This window comes from Taudactylus pleione, unplaced genomic scaffold, assembly GCF_031769625.1.
Source record: "Taudactylus pleione unplaced genomic scaffold, aTauple2 ptg000726l, whole genome shotgun sequence".
NCBI classification, from domain to species: domain Eukaryota; kingdom Metazoa; phylum Chordata; class Amphibia; order Anura; family Myobatrachidae; genus Taudactylus; species Taudactylus pleione.
The window spans coordinates 2,621,403-2,640,863 of NW_028285128.1; the positions used below are offsets into that span (position 1 = coordinate 2,621,403).

The 19,461-nt window shown below is 45.7% G+C and overlaps 1 protein-coding gene across 2 annotated transcripts in view; it reads right to left on the bottom strand.

Moving 5' to 3' along the window:
- Positions 1-987: 987 nt before the first annotated feature.
- The window catches only part of CSF2RB (colony stimulating factor 2 receptor subunit beta), a 125,541-nt gene continuing 107,067 nt past the window's right edge, over positions 988-19,461 (bottom strand). For both annotated transcript variants that reach the window (XM_088456878.1, XM_088456877.1), the window contains exons 14-15: positions 19,041-19,126; positions 988-2,860 (exon numbers count right to left, since the gene is read on the bottom strand). In XM_088456878.1, the coding sequence (XP_088313004.1) occupies positions 2,119-2,860; positions 19,041-19,126 (828 nt within the window). In that variant the 3' untranslated portion in view covers positions 988-2,118. The remainder of the gene's footprint in view (positions 2,861-19,040; positions 19,127-19,461) is intronic.

The following is a 19,461-nucleotide window of genomic DNA, read 5'->3' on the forward strand; positions in this document are numbered from 1 at the left end:
CTACTATAAGCTGTACCCTTGGGTGAGTTACAGCACAGGAAACAGTCAAATAGAGCGTAGAAAATGGAAATGAAACCATCCGTCGGAGCGCATGGCAGGTGCAGAGTTACTCTCTGAGTACGGCTTCCATTTGATTGAGCGTCTGGGTACACAACCAGTTCAGCCTGTGACAAACCCATAAGACGCCCATAAGACAGACCAACTCCATGCATCTGTTGTTTAGCCACCTCCCAGTCACCGCCAAGGAATCCCCAGCACTTTTCCAAGACATCTCTGATTCCACGCGCCTTAATTGAAACAGCGCCTTTGATTGTAGACTGGGTAACGCATGCTTTGTATGAGTTTTTAGGGATTTTTGCGCACGCACAGTAGTAAATGAATCGCTGAACTCCATGAACAGCAGTGTTGGGTGTGGCTTAGATTCAGCACCCTAAACTCCACATAAGGTGCCCATCCACTATCAGACATGAAAACAACTGCACGCTTACGACATTGTAATCGTGCAGACGTTTGTCAGTCTGTGATGAGTCTGCACTGAACGAGCAGTCGTTCAGTGCAGGCTCATCAATCATCTGCAAACATGCTCAACCTGACGATATCGTCAGATTGACCAGCATGTTTGCATAATGATAGATGTCTAAACGAACAGCGGGCACGCGCATCGCTGGTCATTTTAGACATTTTTGCAAACGATTTATGAACGATCGATCGATTGTTATCGTTCAATCGCTCAACTTAATCGTCTAGTGGATGGGCACCTTTACCCTTCTTATCTTTACCCTAGACATTTCTATATTGCCTCAGGACGGCAGTGATCATGTTTGAGTATCATGACATCAGAAGCATCTTCCAGCTCTCACAGCATTCTGCATATCAGAAAGATCCAGTATGATACTGCAGATGTACTGACAGTTTTATCATTCATACCATTCATACTACCGATGCCACATGTGTACAAGATGCAGGGCATATATTTATTGGAGTAAATTCAGTTGAAGCAGTAGTACTTTATAAGTCATGAATATGTCAAGATGAAAGATCCACCTGGATTTCAACTAGTCATCTGTTGGGATCTCTGACCATCGGTAGGAGATCTACAGAGTCAATTATATTTATAATATACTGCTACATGGGTAAAAAATTCTTACATTTCATATATTGTCTAGAATGTCTATCTTTAAGAAATCCTTGCATTAGGTATAAGGGTCTATACATGTAGCAGTGAAAAGCCCTTTATCAGTGATAATAGGGCTACTCATTGCTTTACCCTATTCATAGACGGGGTAACCATGGAGAAATCTGAGATTTCTCCAGCAGTGTCCCTGATTAGTATACACATCGCTTCCCCATACACTAGTAAGTAGGGATGAGAAAAATTTAAAAATGTGTCTTACTGTATAGTCACCTCGTTTTGCATTTTTTTGAGAAATTGTGCACATTTATCTGTTAGAATTTAACCTTACTTGTCCCCAGACCCACACAAACCCTAGTCTTTCTATGTTGCTCTAAGATTATAACCCCATAACATTGAAGAATGAACTGGCTATAGTTCCTCTACTTCTATTCATAAACTATAAGTTGTGTGAAATGTGAATTTCTGATAAATGTGGAAGGTCTTTCCTTGTAATGTCAAAGCAAAATCGGAACTTGAAGGTTAAAAGGTTCTATTGCCATAACTTTCAATTTCTGCAAAATGGCCTGTCCTGTTGCAAAACCGGATTTGCAGTAACTTTTATCACATCACCAAATTTAAGATGTCTCAACACTTGCTCTCCACCACATACAATGGTACCTGCATGTGATGTAGGCATTCTGCCTTCTGACCTGCAAAATCATTCAATTTGTGAGATTTAATTTGTACATCTTAAGTGGTAATGGTTGACTGAATGATGAGCAGGAGGCATACAGATATTGCATTAAATCAAGATGTCCACAAATGGTTGCTAAGTTTAATTAAGATGCCTGAGCCCTAAAATATGAAGCTTACAAAGCAATACATGGATTAAAATATTTATCTGTCATGTCCTCATACAGCCTGAAACACATAGATGTACATAAAACCTTTGGGGTGACTCACTGGTTGCCCAAACACAGCCTTAGACAAGACAAATGAGGTACCTAAGTATGTTCCAAAGCAAGGTAACCTCTTTGCATTACTTTGAATGCTTGTACAGCAGGTAGCGGTTGGTTCTCTAGTACCTGCTGCTGCTTTTGTCCACTGGTTGGTGTCAGCTTTCCTTCTAAATTTTCTTGGCTTGTGTGAAGTCCAGGGAAGAAGCAATAATCTCCTACCTGCTTCAGCAGTGGCCCAGTCCCGTCAGGATTAATTATCATCAAGGGTCCTTCTATGGAGACCTGTACGTCAGAGGGTGAAGGAATGGCGAAGTAGCTGTTATTCCCATGTTCATGTCTCTTCTCATTTTCCATCTGGTGTATGCGTGGAGGAATTTGTTTTTCCATACTTAATACATAACCCATTTGACTTGCAGCCGGCCCAGTTTGGCAGGATGGGGCTTCCTTATTGGGCAGATTAAATAAATTGACTTGGCTTTTAGGAAAGGTAAAATACCCTGAATCCCTTACCTCTAAATCTGACATTGAATGGACACGAGTAAATGAGAGTCTATTGTAACCCAGAATGGAGGGCTCTTTTGCAGGCTGCAATATGGTCACCTCTGTTATGTCACATGTCCCACTATTGTCCTTTAATTCACAGGTGGATTGGTGATGCTTAACATTTCCCCCCATAGGTGGAGCCATTGAGTAAGGTCCAAGTGGACAATCATCAGGCTTTGAAGGTGTTGGTAACACAGCAATATTTTCTGCCTCCTCAGCTGTAGACTCCGGCATATCCATTGGACTGTAAAACAACAAGTAGAAATTGTGTTATATTACTAGATTTTGCAGTGCAATTACTTAGAAGTAGTGAACATAGGGCCTGATTCAGAGATGGACGATATTGCGATTCTCATGCACATCGAGCGATTGTTTGCCATTGCACAGGCGTATAGCCGCACTGCGTGTGCACAGCAATGGCGCCACAATCGCAGAGGCACAGAGGAATCCATCATAGAGCGAGTGACAGGTTGTCAGCATTTGGGGGGTGGTAACGGGGGGTGGACTGAGAAATGCAGGCGTGTCTGTCCGTTTGAACTAGGGGTGTACACCGGCCACTTTTTGTGTTTTTGTTTTGGATCTGGATCTTTCTTCGTGTTTTGGATCTGGATTGGTTTTGCCAAAACCACCCTTCCGTGTTTTGGGTTCTGGGTTTTGTGTTTTGGATCTGTATTTTTTTGAAATAAAGCATAAAAACAGCTAAAATAACAGAATTTGTGGGTTTTTCTGCTCCTATGCTATTATTAACCTCAATAACCTTAATTTCCACTCATTTCCAGTCTATTCTGAACACCTCACACCTAACAATAGTGTTTTTATGTCCAAAAGGTTGCACCGAGGTAGCTGGAGGACTATGCTAAGAGATACGAATGGGCGGCACAAACACGTGGTCCATCTAGGAGTGGCACTGCAGTGGCAGACAGGATGGCAGTTTGAAAAACTAGGCCCCAAATTATACATAATGCAAAGAAAAAAAAGAGGTGCAAGATGGAATTGTCCTTGGGCCCTCCCACCCACCCTTATGTTGTATAAACAGGACATGCACACTTTAACAAACCAAACATTTCAGCGCCAGGGTCTGCCACACGACTGTGGCTGAAATGATTGGTTCGTTTGGGCCCCCACAAAACAAGCTGGCAATTAATCTGTCCCTGCACAAACTGGCTCTACGGAGGCAAGATGTCGTCCTCATCCTCCTCATCCACCGATTCCTCACCCTCTTCAGTGTTGTGTACATCCTCATCCTCACAGAGTATTAATTCGTCCCCGCTGGAATCCACAACCACAGGTCCCTCTGTACGTTCTGGAGGCTGCTCTCCCTGGAAGAGTTGATAATTCATTTTATGAACATCATCTCCACATTTTGTGGAAGCAACCTCCTACGCCTTTCGCTGACAAGGTTCCCGGCTGCACTAAACACTCTTTCGGAGTACACACTGGAGGGGGGGCAACTCAGGTAAAATAGAGCCAGTTTGCACAGGGACCTCCAAATTGCTTCTTTTTCCTGCCAGTACAGGTACGGACTGTCTGACATGCCTACTTGGATGCTGTCACCGATGTAATCCTTTAACAGACAGACGCACGCTTGTCGCTGCTGCTTTGAGGATGCAAGTGCGGCTACAGCCCACACAATTCACAAAGACAGAAAAAAGAACAATATTTTTATTGTTTGTGTAGCACACTTTGAGGGTGTCACCACCCTTTAACAGACAGACGCACGCTTGTCGCTGCTGCTTTGAGGATTCAAGTGCGGCTACATCGCACACAAGTCACAAACACATAAAAAAAATAGTTTTTTATTTTTTGGAGCACTTTGAGAGTTACACCACCCTTTAACAGACAGACGCACGCTTGTCGCTGCTGCTTTGAGGATGCAAGTGCGGCTACAGCCCACACAATTCACAAAGACAGAAAAAAAAAGAACAATATTTTTATTGTTTGTGTAGCACACTTTGAGGGTGTCACCACCCTTTAACAGACAGACGCACGCTTGTCGCTGCTGCTTTGAGGATGCAAGTGCAGCTACAGCCCACACAATTCACAAAGACAGAAAAAAAAGAAGAATATTTTTATTGTTTGTGTAGCACACTTTGAGGGTGTCACCACCCTTTAACAGACAGACGCACGCTTGTCGCTGCTGCTTTGAGGACAGTATCATATGCAGTGACAGTAGACTTGTCCGAAATTGTTGGCACGTCCTTCAGTCCGGACCATATGTCCAAACCAGCCCTTGACTTATGACACAGGCGCACGCTTGGCGCTTCTACTATGTTGATGCACGTGCGGCTACATCGCACACAAGTCACAAACACATTAAAAAAATAGTTTTTTATTTTTTGGAGTACTTTGAGGGTTACACCACCCTTCAACAGACAGACGCACGCTTGTCGCTGCTGCTTTGAGGATGCAGGTGGAATCTAGACGGGATTTGGAACCGGGGACACACTACCTCCATCAATTGTCTAAATCCCACTGCACTAATGGCGGATACCGGACGCACGTCTAACACCAACATAGCAGTCAAGGCCTCAGTTATACGTTTTGCTTCAGGATGACTGCTGTCGTACTTCATCCTCATCGCTAGGGACTGTTGGAGGGTCAATTGTTCAGTAAAAGTAGTGATGTTCCTACTTCCTCTCTGGGATGATGAACAACTCCCAGCAGCAGCAACAGCACTAGGAGGAAGTGGTTCTTGATCTTTCCCTATTTTATTTTTATCAGAGAAAGTTTGGTCCTCCATTTATGTTATATTGATATATACGTGCGGCTAAAGCGCACACAAACACAGAAAATATTTTTTTATTTTTGCTGGAGAGTAGTGCACTTTGTGGGTTACACCACCCTTTAAGAAATGAGCCAGCCGGCTCTTTACTTATGGGACACAGGCGCACGCTTGGCGCTGCTCCTTTGTTGATGCACGTGCAGCCACAGCGCACACAATTCACAAACACAGAAAATAATTTTTTTTTTGTTTGGACTGGAGTGTACTTTGGGGGTTACAGCACCCTTTAACGGTCAAGCCAGCCAGCCCTTTACTTATGACCCAGGCGCACGCTTGGCACTACTTTGTTGATGCACGTGCGGCTACTGCGCACACAATTCACAAACACAGAAAATAATTTTTTTTTTGGTTTGGACTGGAGTGTACTTTGGGGGTTACAGCACCCTTTAATGGTCAAGCCAGCCGGCCCTTTACTTATGACACAGGCGCACGCTTGGCACTACTTTGTTGATGCACGTGCGGCTACTGCGCACACAATTCACAAACACAGAAAATAATTTTTTTTTTGGTTTGGACTGGAGTGTACTTTCGGGGGTTACAGCACCCTTAACGGTCAAGCCAGCCGGCCCTTTACTTATGACACAGGCGCACGCTTGGCACTACTTTGTTGATGCACGTGCGGCTACTGCGCACACAATTCACAAACACAGAAAATAATTTTTTTTTGGTTTGGACTGGAGTGTACTTTCGGGGGTTACAGCACCCTTTAACGGTCAAGCCAGCCGGCCCTTTACTTATGACACAGGCGCACGCTTGGCACTACTTTGTTGATGCACGTGCGGCTACTGCGCACACAATTCACAAACACAAATAATATAATTTTTTTAGCACTTGGGGGGGGCACCCCTGATGGACAGAGCACCCCCTGGACAACACTACAGCACCCCTTTAGGACTGGGACACTGCACAGGACTTTGGAGTGGACACAGCCCCTATGGAGAACTGACTGCACAACACAGTCCAGCCAGCCCCTATGGACTTTGAAGTAGTGGACACAGCCCCTATTAACAACAGCAGCACAACACAGCCAGCCCCTATGGACTTTGAAGTAGTGGACAACAGCAGCGCAGCACAACACAACACTACTCTGCACTACACTACACAGCCCAGCCAGCCCTAACTCCCACCCTCCCTCTTCACTGTCCACAGCCGAGTGAGAAAATGGCGCTGACGCGGGTACCTTATATAGGATCCAAAACCCGCGAGACTCGGAAGGCGGGATGATGACGTTTTGCCTCGATTTCAGATCCGAGTCAGGCGGGAAAAGTCGAGCCTGACTCGGATCTGCCTCGGATCGGGGGGGTTCGGATTTCAGAAATCCGAACCCGCTCACCCCTAGTTTGAACGCCGTTACATGGATGTGCATAAATTAGCCACTGCGAGTGCATACGCAGCTCTGTGTGTCAAGGGCAAGATGGCCGCCCATGTGCGGCGATCTTACCGATATTTACGCAGGTATGCATCATCACACGTAGGTAAGAAGGTATCAGTGGGCGTCTCTATGCTCGGTGATCTTTGCAGACATTATTAGAATATTTTCGCAGCTGCGTTCCATGCAAAATTGCAGCTGCGATCACATTAGCGTCCATCTCTGAATCAGGCCCATAGACAATATATTTTAATTAGAAAAATTATGAAAGTAAATTGTGGACAAATTCTATAACCGACCTAATTATGGAAACTCTGACTATGTACAAAGAAACACTTAAATATGGTATCTTGTAATTCACAACTTCCAGCTACAGAAATTGGTTGTTGTAGTGTGAGATCCATCAAGAACTTTATCTGGTTATAACACAATTCTCTTTACATTATCTTTTGGTTTCTGGTCAGATTACACTTGTTCGCTGTCACTTGCCGTTTTTGAGGCATTATCAGTGACAATCTCATTGTTTCAGGAGCACACAACGGGATGTAGTCGGAATCCCGACGGGTTGGGTGCGGGAACCTATGCCTACAGTCAGGATGCATATTAAGACCAGGGGCATCAAGAGCCATGCCGGGCCTGGGGAAGGGGGCGTGGCCTAATAGCGGGACCACGCCTCTTAGGTGGAGGGGCCCCACGATCAGTGTGATCTCTCCCCCTACAGGCATAGGAGACTACAGTGGCTGTTGCTCAGCAGCCACGAGCAGTATCCCACTGCAGCCCAGCACACAGCAGCATGTGCTGGGCTGCTGTGCGATAAGAGGGAGGGGGGGGCGGCATTGGACCCGGGCCACTCTAGAAAGCCTGGGCCCGGGTAATTAGCACCCGCCCCCCCCTCTCAGCGCCCCTGATTAAGACACATCATTGGACGCATCAGTTGCATCATCCAACATTGCACCAACCCTAAGTCTGAACATGGCCGCTTGTGTCAGTGCAACTGTGTATTAAAATGCAATCGCTAACTGCGAAACGTGTCTAGCTAGCCACCACCTTATACCACCCAGAAACATAGAAATTGCCTCTCTCTGCATCCAAAGTTGTTCTGCTTGTCTCAGAGGTAACCATCGCTGAGCTACTCGGTGATCCAGTCATCTGAAGGCTGTGGGTGACCCCGGTTATTCAAGGACGTGTAGGCAGGGGAGGCACAGCTGACCCTGTCATACTCTGATATTTGATATAAAAATTATTAGAATAATACAAAGAAGATATTTATAACTTATAAACATCTTCTTTGTTTATTGTAATAATTTTTATAGTTAACACGCACCAGCTTTGTGGAGCTCCCTGGGACTGCAGAGAGATGACAGATGAGGCAGCAACAGCTTAGCCTCACTTCTGTATAGTCAGACACTGCTTGCAGAGCTGGGGGCAGGGCCACACCACGGGCAGTAAGCTGCACAGAAAGAGAGCTAATAGAGGCATGCCTCTGAGTATGGGGGGCATTCCTTGAGCCCTGATAGACACCTTGGATGTCTCATGTGACCAGCAAGTGCACTGCAATGTTTAGAGTTCGGAGCTCAGTCAGCAGCAGCAAGAGAAGACACAGTGATGCAGGTAGGAGAATGAATGGACACTGAAGCTTAGTGTAGTGAGGGGAGAGTTACAGTGAGTAGGGGGTGAGACAGGCTCCCAGCACTTAGACCCATCTCCTTGTGTGTCTCCCCAGCCATTGACCTCACTGTACATCACTGCAGTTATCTGATCCAAGCAGTAAATGGAGGATGCTGCAGGGACTTCGTAGCATCTCAATTTATAGATCAGAAGACTGGGGCACAGCGACAAGATGACCGGGTCACCCAGGCACTCACCGGATCACAGATAACTGAATAGAGGTAAGTGGGGTTTTTTCACTGTGATCAGCCTGTGTTCTGCTTTCCCTGTCAGCAGGCAGAGAAGGCTGAGGTAGAGTAAGTGAAATGGGGGAAGAAACCTGCATAACGCCATCTCCAGATAGCATTATTATTGCACGGCTTTCTCCCGGTATTTTTTTACATTCTACTTTTAAGTAGAAGTATGGGAAATGCGATCTGCTTACTAAAAAATGCCAATTTAAGGGCTTGGAGGAGAATTTTGCAAATTCTCCTCCAATCGCCCTTTCATACATTTCTGTGATACTAACATAATGTGAAAAGGGTGTGAAAACATCCGTTTTCAAAAATATGCCCTATGTATGACAGTGCATCACATTAACTGTCCCTCGATCTGCATGTTTCCTTAAAGTGAATCACTGCCACACTCTTTCTGTCAGGCCTCTAGGGATTTGTGAAATCAGATCAGGAATCGGAGGGTCAGCTTGGTTATTAGGGGGAGTGGAAGCTAGGAGGCTTGATAAGGTTCCTTCTCATGTGGGAGATAGCTGGGTTCCATGGGGTATGTGGTGTACAGACTAGGCAATAGAGAAATAATTGGAGTCAAACCTGTCAGTAAGTTGGTACAGAGCTGACGGCAGCAGTTGAGATATCATGCCAGGGAGCACTGTGCTGGTTGATAAGGAGGGCTGCCAATAGCAGTGTCTGAAGGCAGTGGAACAGGAACAAGTGTGCCATCTGGCAAGCAATGAGTGCTACAGAGCCTGCACACAGCAGTCCTAGATGAATGCTGAAACTGGTTTAGGTGCACAGTGCAGTGGGGATGTAGGCACTTGCTGGATAGAGCGCACTTGTCAGGACTGCGACTATTTCAGTACATAAAGATGGACTACTTTTGCCAATGTTCCATTGTGGTCGTTGGAGGAGCTATCCTGCTTGCTGGCATGCTTCTCATTCAGGGGATAGAGTGTTAAAGTGATCATCTGTTTCCCAGGTGTCGTCAGGTTGTGGGATTCCTAGATTGCTCATTATTTCAAACCTGATTCCATTTGGGTCACATGTTCTGAAACGTCCTTTGGATCACAGACCTCTAGTATAAAGCCTGTTACTAACTGTGTCTCAGTGTCTGTGCAACGTTGCTTTCAGGTCTTTTCTTGGACTCCTGCCAGATCCCCGCTGTGCCTGTGGATTGCTGTGGACTTTGTTATATTCCAGATGAACTTCTGATGCCAGTTATCCACTGCACTACAGAACCCAGCATTCCTATTGTCTAAGTATTGCTTCTTGCTCCATCATTGTGCTTTTATCATTTTGCTGCACTTTACCTGTTGTCTTTTCGTTCCTTTGGATATTGAACTCATCCTTGTTACAGTTGTCAACTGCACCGTTACAGTGTCATCTCCGCATCACAGGGCTCAACCTCGCTCCATATTCTAGCCACACCACAGGGCTCAACCCTGCTACAATCTTCTATGCATTACGGGGCTCAACCCTGCTCCGAACCCTAGCCACACTACAGGGCCCAACCCTGCTACAATCTTCTCTGCATCATGGGGCTCAGCCCCGCTACAATCTTCTCCACATAACAGGGCTCAGCCCTGCTGCAATCTTCTCCGCATCCCAGGGCTCAACCCCGCTACAATCTTCTCCGCGTCACGGGGCTCAAACCCGCTACAATCTTCTCCACTTCACGGGGCTCAACCCCACTACAATCTTCTCCACATCGCGGGGCTCAACCCCGCTACAATACTCTCTGCATCACGGGGCTCAACCCCACTCTGAACTCTAGCCACACTGCAGGGCTCAACCTTGTCCTGGAATCTCATCGTCTTACAGGGCTTAACCCTGCTCCGACTTCACTACTCCACAAGGCTCTCACTACACCACAGGGCACGGCCCTGTCCCGGAACTATACTATTCTGCAGGGTCTGCTGTGCTCCAGATTTCCATTACTACAGGGTTCTACCATGGCAAAGGTCCTTAATGTCATCCTGAGGTGTTAGCCTCATACTGGATTCTGGGTTCTCTACCACGTTAGTTCTTATATGTTAAAGACTGCATATATATTTGGGGATTCTCTGCTATACTTATTGTTGCATATATGAATCTCTGTGCTGTTTGAGACTTTATATGAGACCTTGCTGATTATAATTATTTTGTGAATAAATTCTATTTCACTTTTATCCTGTGCTACTGAGTTTCAAGGAAAGGTCATTCCTAAAGACCACCCCAGTTTTTTGTGCCTAGTAGGCCTGCCTCCCTCCAGGAGTCTCAAGTGTCGGCAGCTGTGACAGCACTACTCAATAATAATAATAATTATAGAGTCTTTATAAATAGAGTACACCATACAGTGCATGCAGGATGAAGTGCACTGTGTAGACTAAATTATGATACTTGTAAACTGAAGTGCACTGCATACAATAGATATTGTGGCAGTATCACCAGAGATGGCACTGGTGAGCAGCAGATTCTGTTTGGGGCAGGAGAGATCCGCCCACACAGAAGAAAAGGGTTCTGGGAAGATGTGTAAAGGGCTGCCTTGTGGAGAGAGCTCAGGTGTGGGCTGATGAGGAGGCAGACCAGTCAGGCTGCTGTTGGAGACAGTCTATGTGGGACTGTGGCAGCCAGAGAGTCAGTGAAGCTGAGCAAGCCATTGGGGGCCAGGAGGCTTGGGTCTGTACCACCCCGAACTCTCAGACTGTGTGACACTGAAGCAGCTGGGCTGCAGGCTGAGGAAGCCAGGGCCTACTGTATACCTGGAGGATACAGGGAAGGCACAGAGACTGAGCTGTGGCAGATAAGCCAGGCTGGAGCTGACGATAGACCTGCAGAGACCTTATAGAGAGGGTTCAAGAAGTGAGTTAAACGCCCTAAATAGTGGCTAGGTTGTTTATTATTTTCTGTTTGTTTCCTAGCTTTCCATGCTGGAAAGTAAAAGCATCATTTATTTACATGAAAGCTGTGTGTGGACCCTCATTAAGCACCTAAACACTGCACCACTCCACCCTCTACCGAGCGAATTACCCCAAGATATCACAATATTTATACTTGCAGACTGAAGTGCATTGTATGATGGTATTTGCAGGGAATCGGTATGAGATGCTAACGACTGAATAGCCGCCAGTTCAAATACGGATGCTGGCAGGCCGAATGGAGCAGAATCCCGACAGGTGCAGGTAAGGACCCTAACCCTCCCCTCACCCCCCCTAACCCTCCCTTAGTGGTGCCTAACCCTAACCTCCCCAGGGGGGTGCCTAACCCTAACCCCCCCTTCCCGCACCCTAAACCTAACCCTCCCAGGGGAGTGCCTAACCCTAACCTCCCCCAAGTTGTGCCTAACCCTAACCCCCACTTCCTGTAGCCTAACCCTCCCCGAGGGGTGCCTAACCCTAATCTCCCCCCAGGTGTGCCTAATCCTAACACTTCCATCCCCAGGTAACTACGCATACTTACCGCTGCATCGGTATCCTGATGTCCTTCGGGGTATCATTATAGGCACTATGCCAGGCGGCTGGATTACGGTGGCGGCATTTCAACTGCCGGTATCCTGTCTGCCGGCATATAAACTGCATCCCATTTGCGGACTGATGCGCAGGAACAGAACCGATGCTGGAATAACAGACTGAAGAGCAGGAACAGAACTTATGCTGGAATAGCAGACTGGATCAGAACTAGGAACCGGAACACACCAGGGAATAGCGGCTGGGAGCCAGTAAGAGGTCACAGGAGTGAAGTTGTTCAGCACTTGTTTGCTATCCTTTGTTATCCGGGACTTTCTTAAATAGGGCACCGTAGGCCCTGATTGACACTATGGGTCAGCTGATCCTAGGGTGGCATCCTTAATGGTGGGCAGACAGTCTGCTGTCAAGAAACAAAATGGCAGCAACCATGCACCACTGATGTAAGGGATGATCCTGGAGATATGCCAACCACCCAGCTGATTAGTATGCATCAGAATCAGGGGTATCTTTGGCAGCCTGCAGGGATACCTAAGGCGGAAAACCTGCAGCACCGCATCAGGTAACGGGGCTTGGAAGCCCAATATTTACTCCAGGATATTGGCCGTTTCTGCCAAACTACCGGGAGAGTAGACCAGCCTTCCAAATCCACCTACATCCCAGGTGAATGGTCAGTCCGGGTCTTGATGAAGTAATTTGAGTAGAATGGTGTGAGATTTAAAAAAGATGAGTATTTCACACCATTTCTTAATATGGCGTAGCCCACCGGGTTCAATCTGCGTAAAGCTTTGCTTTCCAAAGCTTGGTGCATATGAGAAATGCGGGCAAACCCCTGAAAACTGCATTTTCGGGGGTTTGACTGCATAATTGATAATAGTGCATCCCGCCCTCAATGTACGAGTGACCATCAAAACTGGCCATGCATAATAAATATGAATTCTCACTTGAGATTAGGTAGAATGTACAAAACGTTGCATGAAAAAGATAGGGCTGATGAAGGGGATTTGTATAAATCTCTTAAATGTATCTCAGCTTAACAAGTCTCTAGAGAAAATGAAAGTCCAATTTCCGTCTAGTCAAGCAGTTTCATATACTTTAATGATACACAATGCGGGGAAAAACTGTGAATAAAATTCAAGATATAAAGTGACATTAAAGCTGTCACATAAACTTAAGACATCTTACATCTGCAGTAAGTTACTCTTTCGATTATAAAGAACAGTAAATGACATATTAACTAAAATAGATGGTAAAGTAGACATATCAGTCAAGATTTAAGGTCAACATAGTTGCATTGCTGGGAAGTTAAACCTACAGAAATGTTTATATTTCTGTAACTGACTATGGGTGAGTTATCTGCCCGCTAGGATCTAGATCAGTGGCAGAGTAATACCACCACCAGTCCTTGGCAAAGTCCTAGTTACAAAAAAGCCCATTCCACATCTTTTTTCCTGTGCTTCAACGCCCACTGAAACACTCATAATTAATAGGGCACTATATTTTAAATACTATTATGCACATGCTATACTGTAATCGATCGATAGATATAGATATATATTACGCCATAAGAGCTTATATATATTTATACATATCCAAACTCATAAATCACAAACTCCATATGTCCCATAAGCAGCACAAATGCCATGTGTCTCATATACATTAATCACTAACTATAGTGTACATATTTACTGTCCCATATACTGCATTCCCATACTATCCTAAAATTGTTCCCATATTTAGTCATAGGCTCCTTGCCAATAGAATGGTTCTACAATGGAGATAAAGGGAAGGAAAGAGGAGGATGGGTGATGTGGCAGTGGGAAGGGTAATACTTGCTGTGTTGGTCATAACTGAGAAGTAGAGACATACAGTGTCTGTATTATTAAGCCAATATTGCCCTACCAGCGCTTAGTGGCATGTGTGAGATGACATATCCAGCCTGAAGGTGTTTGGCCATTTTTCAGTCATATTAAGGAGCACTCACAACAGTGGTGTAAGTTCATCCCAGATGCCCGGAGGCAAGTTATAATTTGGTGCCCCACGTCACAGCTGCTGACACTGTAACATAGTATTTCACATGCAGATACACCCGCAGTTGCACACAGATTATAGGCATGCCAAATATCATTTTAATCAGCAGAAGCTGCTTGTGTGTCCTACTCACGTTGCTGTGCAAATAAAACGCATTTGAAGGGAAAAATTTGCACGAAAAGATGCTCAGTGCTACCAAGTCACTCTGCGCTCCCAAGTTTGGTGTTTATACCGACTTGTAGCGCATGGAGGATAGATGTATGTGGACACGTGTATGCATTAGTCACAGATAAGATAGTAACCAGTATGTTGCGATTAGCATGAGTCTCAGAGTCCTCCTGATGAAAGCTACCTGATGTGGGGTGGGAAGCCCTCCTGATACCCTTGATGGAGGGGAAAACCACCTGATGTGGTGGTTTTGAGGACCGAGTTTAAGTCAAGATACTGTGGACCTTATTCAGAGGCGGCCGTACGGTCTACGACCGCACGGCCGCCTCGCTGTTTTGCCAGTGCGCATGTGCACGAGGGAGCCGGCTCCCTCGTGCGCATGCGTGAGACCCGCTACGACCGACAGCGCCGGTCGTAGCGGGTCTCTTTCCAAAGGGGGCGAGCTGTTGATGTTGATTGACAGCTCGCCCCGTTTGGAAGGTGGGCCGGGGGGGTGGCAGCCGGGGGGTGGCAGCCCAAACGGAGGCGTTCCCATGGGAACGCCTGCCGTTTGGGGGAGGCCCCACTGACATCACTAGTGATGTCAGTGGAGAGCTTCCGGCTCTGACAGATCCAGAAGCTCTCCAGGGCTTACGACAAGTGAGACCCTACCCTAGGGTCTCGTCGTAAGCCCCGATGGTCGCGATGGTCTCTGACCATCGCGACCATCACCTGAGTGGTCGTTAGAGCTGTGGGTGTTAACCCACAGCCTAACGACCGCAACAGAGGCGGGCGGTCAGGATGCAAGTGGCCGCCCAGTTTCTGAGCGACCGCTTGCATCCTCCGACCGCCTCTGAATGAGGCCCTGTGTGAGGATACAGGGTTATCTCAATCACCCAGACACCAAGCAGATGAAACCAAAGTGATGGTTTATTTTTCCACAGCACACAGAAATAGATAATATGTAAGGACAAGCGGTAAATACAGTAAACAGATAATTCGTAGGTAGCAGTCCAGATTGGGCCAGTCTCAGCAGCATATAAAGTTCCAGAACAATTCCACGAAATAGCCTGAGATGCACAGACCCACAGGAGAAACTATCACTGATCATGCAGCAGTGAATAGCGTATAAGTCCCCTCAAGTCTTTCCGGGACCCCACACAAAGAAACTATCACAGATCACACAGCAGTGATAGCCCCTAGGTCCAACCAAGCATTTCCAGGATCCCATACAGTAGAAACTATCACAGAACATACAGCAGTGAATAGTGTATAACTCCACTCAATCATTTCCAGGATCCCGTACAGTAGAAGCTATCACAGAACACACAGCATTGAATAGCGTATTGGTCCTTGCAGAATTTCCAAAGTATAAATCCACACAGAACTGGTGATGTGTTCCAATAGCACCTTGGCAGAGCGAGACCTCTTAGCCAAAGTCAGCGACTAACATCAGCAGCTGCCTTTGGTGATCTCTTTTGAAACCTTCAAATTTCCCACGGTATTGTGACCACATTGTTGCATTGTTCCCTGATTGGGGTGGGTCTCTTATCTCCTACCACCCCCAGATATTACTTCCCTGACGAACTCCTGCTGGGTTGGTTCCGTTCAGTCTGCCAGATTCAAGTGAGGCACAAAAGCAGGCAAATGGAAGGAGGAGTAAGTCTGGAGCATCCCCTGTGGAGGTGGGAATTAACTTGGAGGGTCTTTTGTTCTGGGAAGTGTTACCTTGCTCTAGTGGTTATGAATAACACAGACATATGGACCAGGCTAAATTCAAGGCTTATCCAGTATTAAAAATTACATTTACTTACATTATTACAGTACATAATATACCCCTGCTACTGCAAAAGTATAAGTCATGTGAATGATCACACATGCACTTAGCAGACGGATCGGGGAGCACACGGCTAAAAAGTTAAGTAACTGCTGCAGGGACTGAGATGTTGCAAATACATTTCTAACACACATCAACTGTAAGACTGCCACTGTGATGGGACCTGAAATCACAAAATGTCCAGTCTACTGCTGAATGCATCACATGTCGGGAAGTTGCTCCAGCAAAGTTCTGCCCCCTAGACTCAGTTGCTGGTGCCAATGGCACCCACCTCCCATGCCCTCTTACCCGCAGCTCCACCAGATGCATCTTGTTGACACCAATGAGTAGGGACAGGCTATAGACAGACAGCTGGTGGTCTGACACGGAGCTCTCCACTAGTGTAAGGTGGCTTCTCAGGTGCCGGGAAGAGGTGCCGTGTATTGGGCAGCTGTGATGGTACAATCCAGGTACAGCCCTAAGTGGGGTGAATATATTGTGGGCAATGGAGGAGGTGCCCCTTTAGTGCTAGTGCCTGGTGGCAGGCGCCTCCATTGTCTCCCATAATTCTGCCCCTGACTCACCATATTCATCTGGGCCAATAAAACCTAGCCCAGGACCTGCATTTTGTTCACCCACTTGCATCTGCTCCCTTATAGGCTGCAGTTTCAGACTCTCTACCACTCTGGCCTTGCTCCATACTGGGCAATGCCTGCCAGCACTACTTATGGCCTAAAAAATATCTGGAGTGAAGTAGGTCACACTCCACCTACCAGCCTCTCCTCCACATCCTCTTTCCCCCATTCTGAAGAAGATCTCTATTTGGCCTATAAACTACTTTAGGGCAGAGTAGGTGTGTCCCTCATGAGCACTGCTTGTCAACCCACCTTGAGCCAGTTGGCCAAGCTTTTAGTAGCCTGTCCCTATCTGAACCCAAATGCCTACTGCTTTCAGGCAACTGCCTGTAACACAGCCAGGCACCTAAGATGGGATAAAGCTCTACTCAGAGACATCTTATGAAAGGATGGGGCAAGGTATGCAGTGTGGGCTCAACACAAATAGCAGCGCTATTGATAAATGCACATACAAATATATAATGAAATTCAATTGGTACCAGTAAAATGAACAATATATTTATTAAAAATATATACGATATTTATCATATCAATTGAAATGTAAAGTGAACATGTACAATAAAAACATACAATCTCCCACAACTTTGGATTAGAATGTCCCGATGATGGCAGACTGTTATATAGGTAGATGGGCCCTTATAGGGTTTGTGAAGAATGAAAAAATGCAGATCTTTATAGCAGCCTATTCCTCCTGGTATCCGCTAGAGGGATGTCCCTTGATCCACTCACTGGGTCCTCAATTTTGCGGTATCTATAGGTAACACGCTGTGATCCAATGTATTATGCCTCCTTTTTGGGCTGATATCTTCAACTGCAGGGAGCTCAATTGGGACAGAGTACTGCGCTTGTATAGGTATCCGCTAGAGGATAGGGTAGTGAATCAATATGGCATATCCTCAAGTAGTGCGGCTTCCATCAGCAAACAGCTGACTGTAGATGATAAGCAGTTGCTCCGTAGTTCAGTTTTTTAGTCCCAAGAACTCAATAGGCAGTAGGTTAAATCCACATCAAAGTCGGTGGTGAGATAGGTAGTGAAATGAGTCCTAACGCGTTTCACTGCATCCAGGTGCAGCTTTATCAATGCAGTGTGGGCCCCCCTTGACAGGAACCCGTGTGCACCACACACCCTGCACCCATTATAGATACGCCATTGGCACCACTACTCCTGTACCATCCTATTTCTGCACTACCTTCATTGGACACCATCCCTTCCTGGAGCTTCCTCCAGCATGGCCTCTATCTGGCCCTCCCAGGGCCCTGTATCATGACCCCATTTTGGCCTATTCACTATCCTAGCCTCAGCCTCTTGCTGACCTCTGCAGCATTATTGTCCCTACTCTTCCAATTGTCCCATTTGTCCTATCTTTCCCTTAGAATATTAGGTCTTCAGATGACGTTAGCTGCGGGGGCTAAAACCTGGAATGCATTGCAGTCCGGAAAGCTATGGGGCAAGCAGCTGCCTGCAGCAATGGAGGGATCACAGCAGGTATCGGAGATACCTGCTGCGGTCCCTCCTTCATACATCTGAGGCAAACTTAATATTTATGGTTAACCCCCGAAAACGCCTGTTTTGGGGGATTATACCTCAAATATACAATGATAAATGGGCCCCTATCTGTCTTACCTCACTTGTCCTTGTCACGTCATATGCTGAATTGTTTCTCTATGTGATTTGTTTTTCTTTTATTCTGCATAACTATAAACTTGTCTCTGTCATGCCTATCTTGCATATCCTTTGGCCAATTATTCTGTCCTATTGTACTTTCTACATTATTATGCATCATGTTTATATGTATATCAGTGTACTTGTGTATTACTGTCCAGTTTTATCACCCCTGTATTATTTAATTTATTGTATATTCCATCCTATGTGCAGCACTGCTGAACTTTTATGGAGCAGGATAAATAAAATATATTATTAACAATAATATAAACTTATAAGAAGAAAGGCCCACCATCAATTCACACGTCACTGGAGACCTGTACTTGAAATCTCCCTGCAACATACATGCCCCCGCCACATCTCAGCACCAATCAGCCAGCACCAGAAACACAAACGTACATTAGACAGTGGACCTGGCATGCATTGCCAATACAATTTATGTTTTATACCCCTCCTACACTCCAGAATCCCACATGCATCCCCAAACAGTCACATTTATTTTTCAGTGATATATTATTTAGTGCATTTATACAGTGCAGCAATATATATGCTTAGATGGTTATATGGAGAATAAACTCTACATTCTTATCTGCAATCCATTATTAAGTTATTACAACTCTTTAAAACATAGATTAACCATAGAAACCCCACGTCTTACCTGATTTGGAAGCAGACTGTGGTCTCCTCCTTTTCTGCATAGAAATCTCGGCCTATGAATGGTGACAAATTCAGACTCCAATATTCCTTAGATAAAAAGAAATAAAATATCATTATGAGAATGATCAGCTCTAATCTCCTTCTGTTATATATGATAATATTTCTTGCTTTTATCATCCATACTCGTAAAATCACTCTTCCTTTTTATGTGAACTTTGCACTGTTCATATGTACTTATACTAAAATAATGCCCTGAGGTGAGGCATAGTGTACTCCTAAAGAAATATGTACATAATAATAATAATCCAATAAAAACCCTCCTCCTTGACCAGTGAGCTTTAGGGAACTATAAATGCAGAAAGGATCTATGGGGTCAACACCTATTATTTCATGATGACCATTTATAGAAACGTTTAATAATG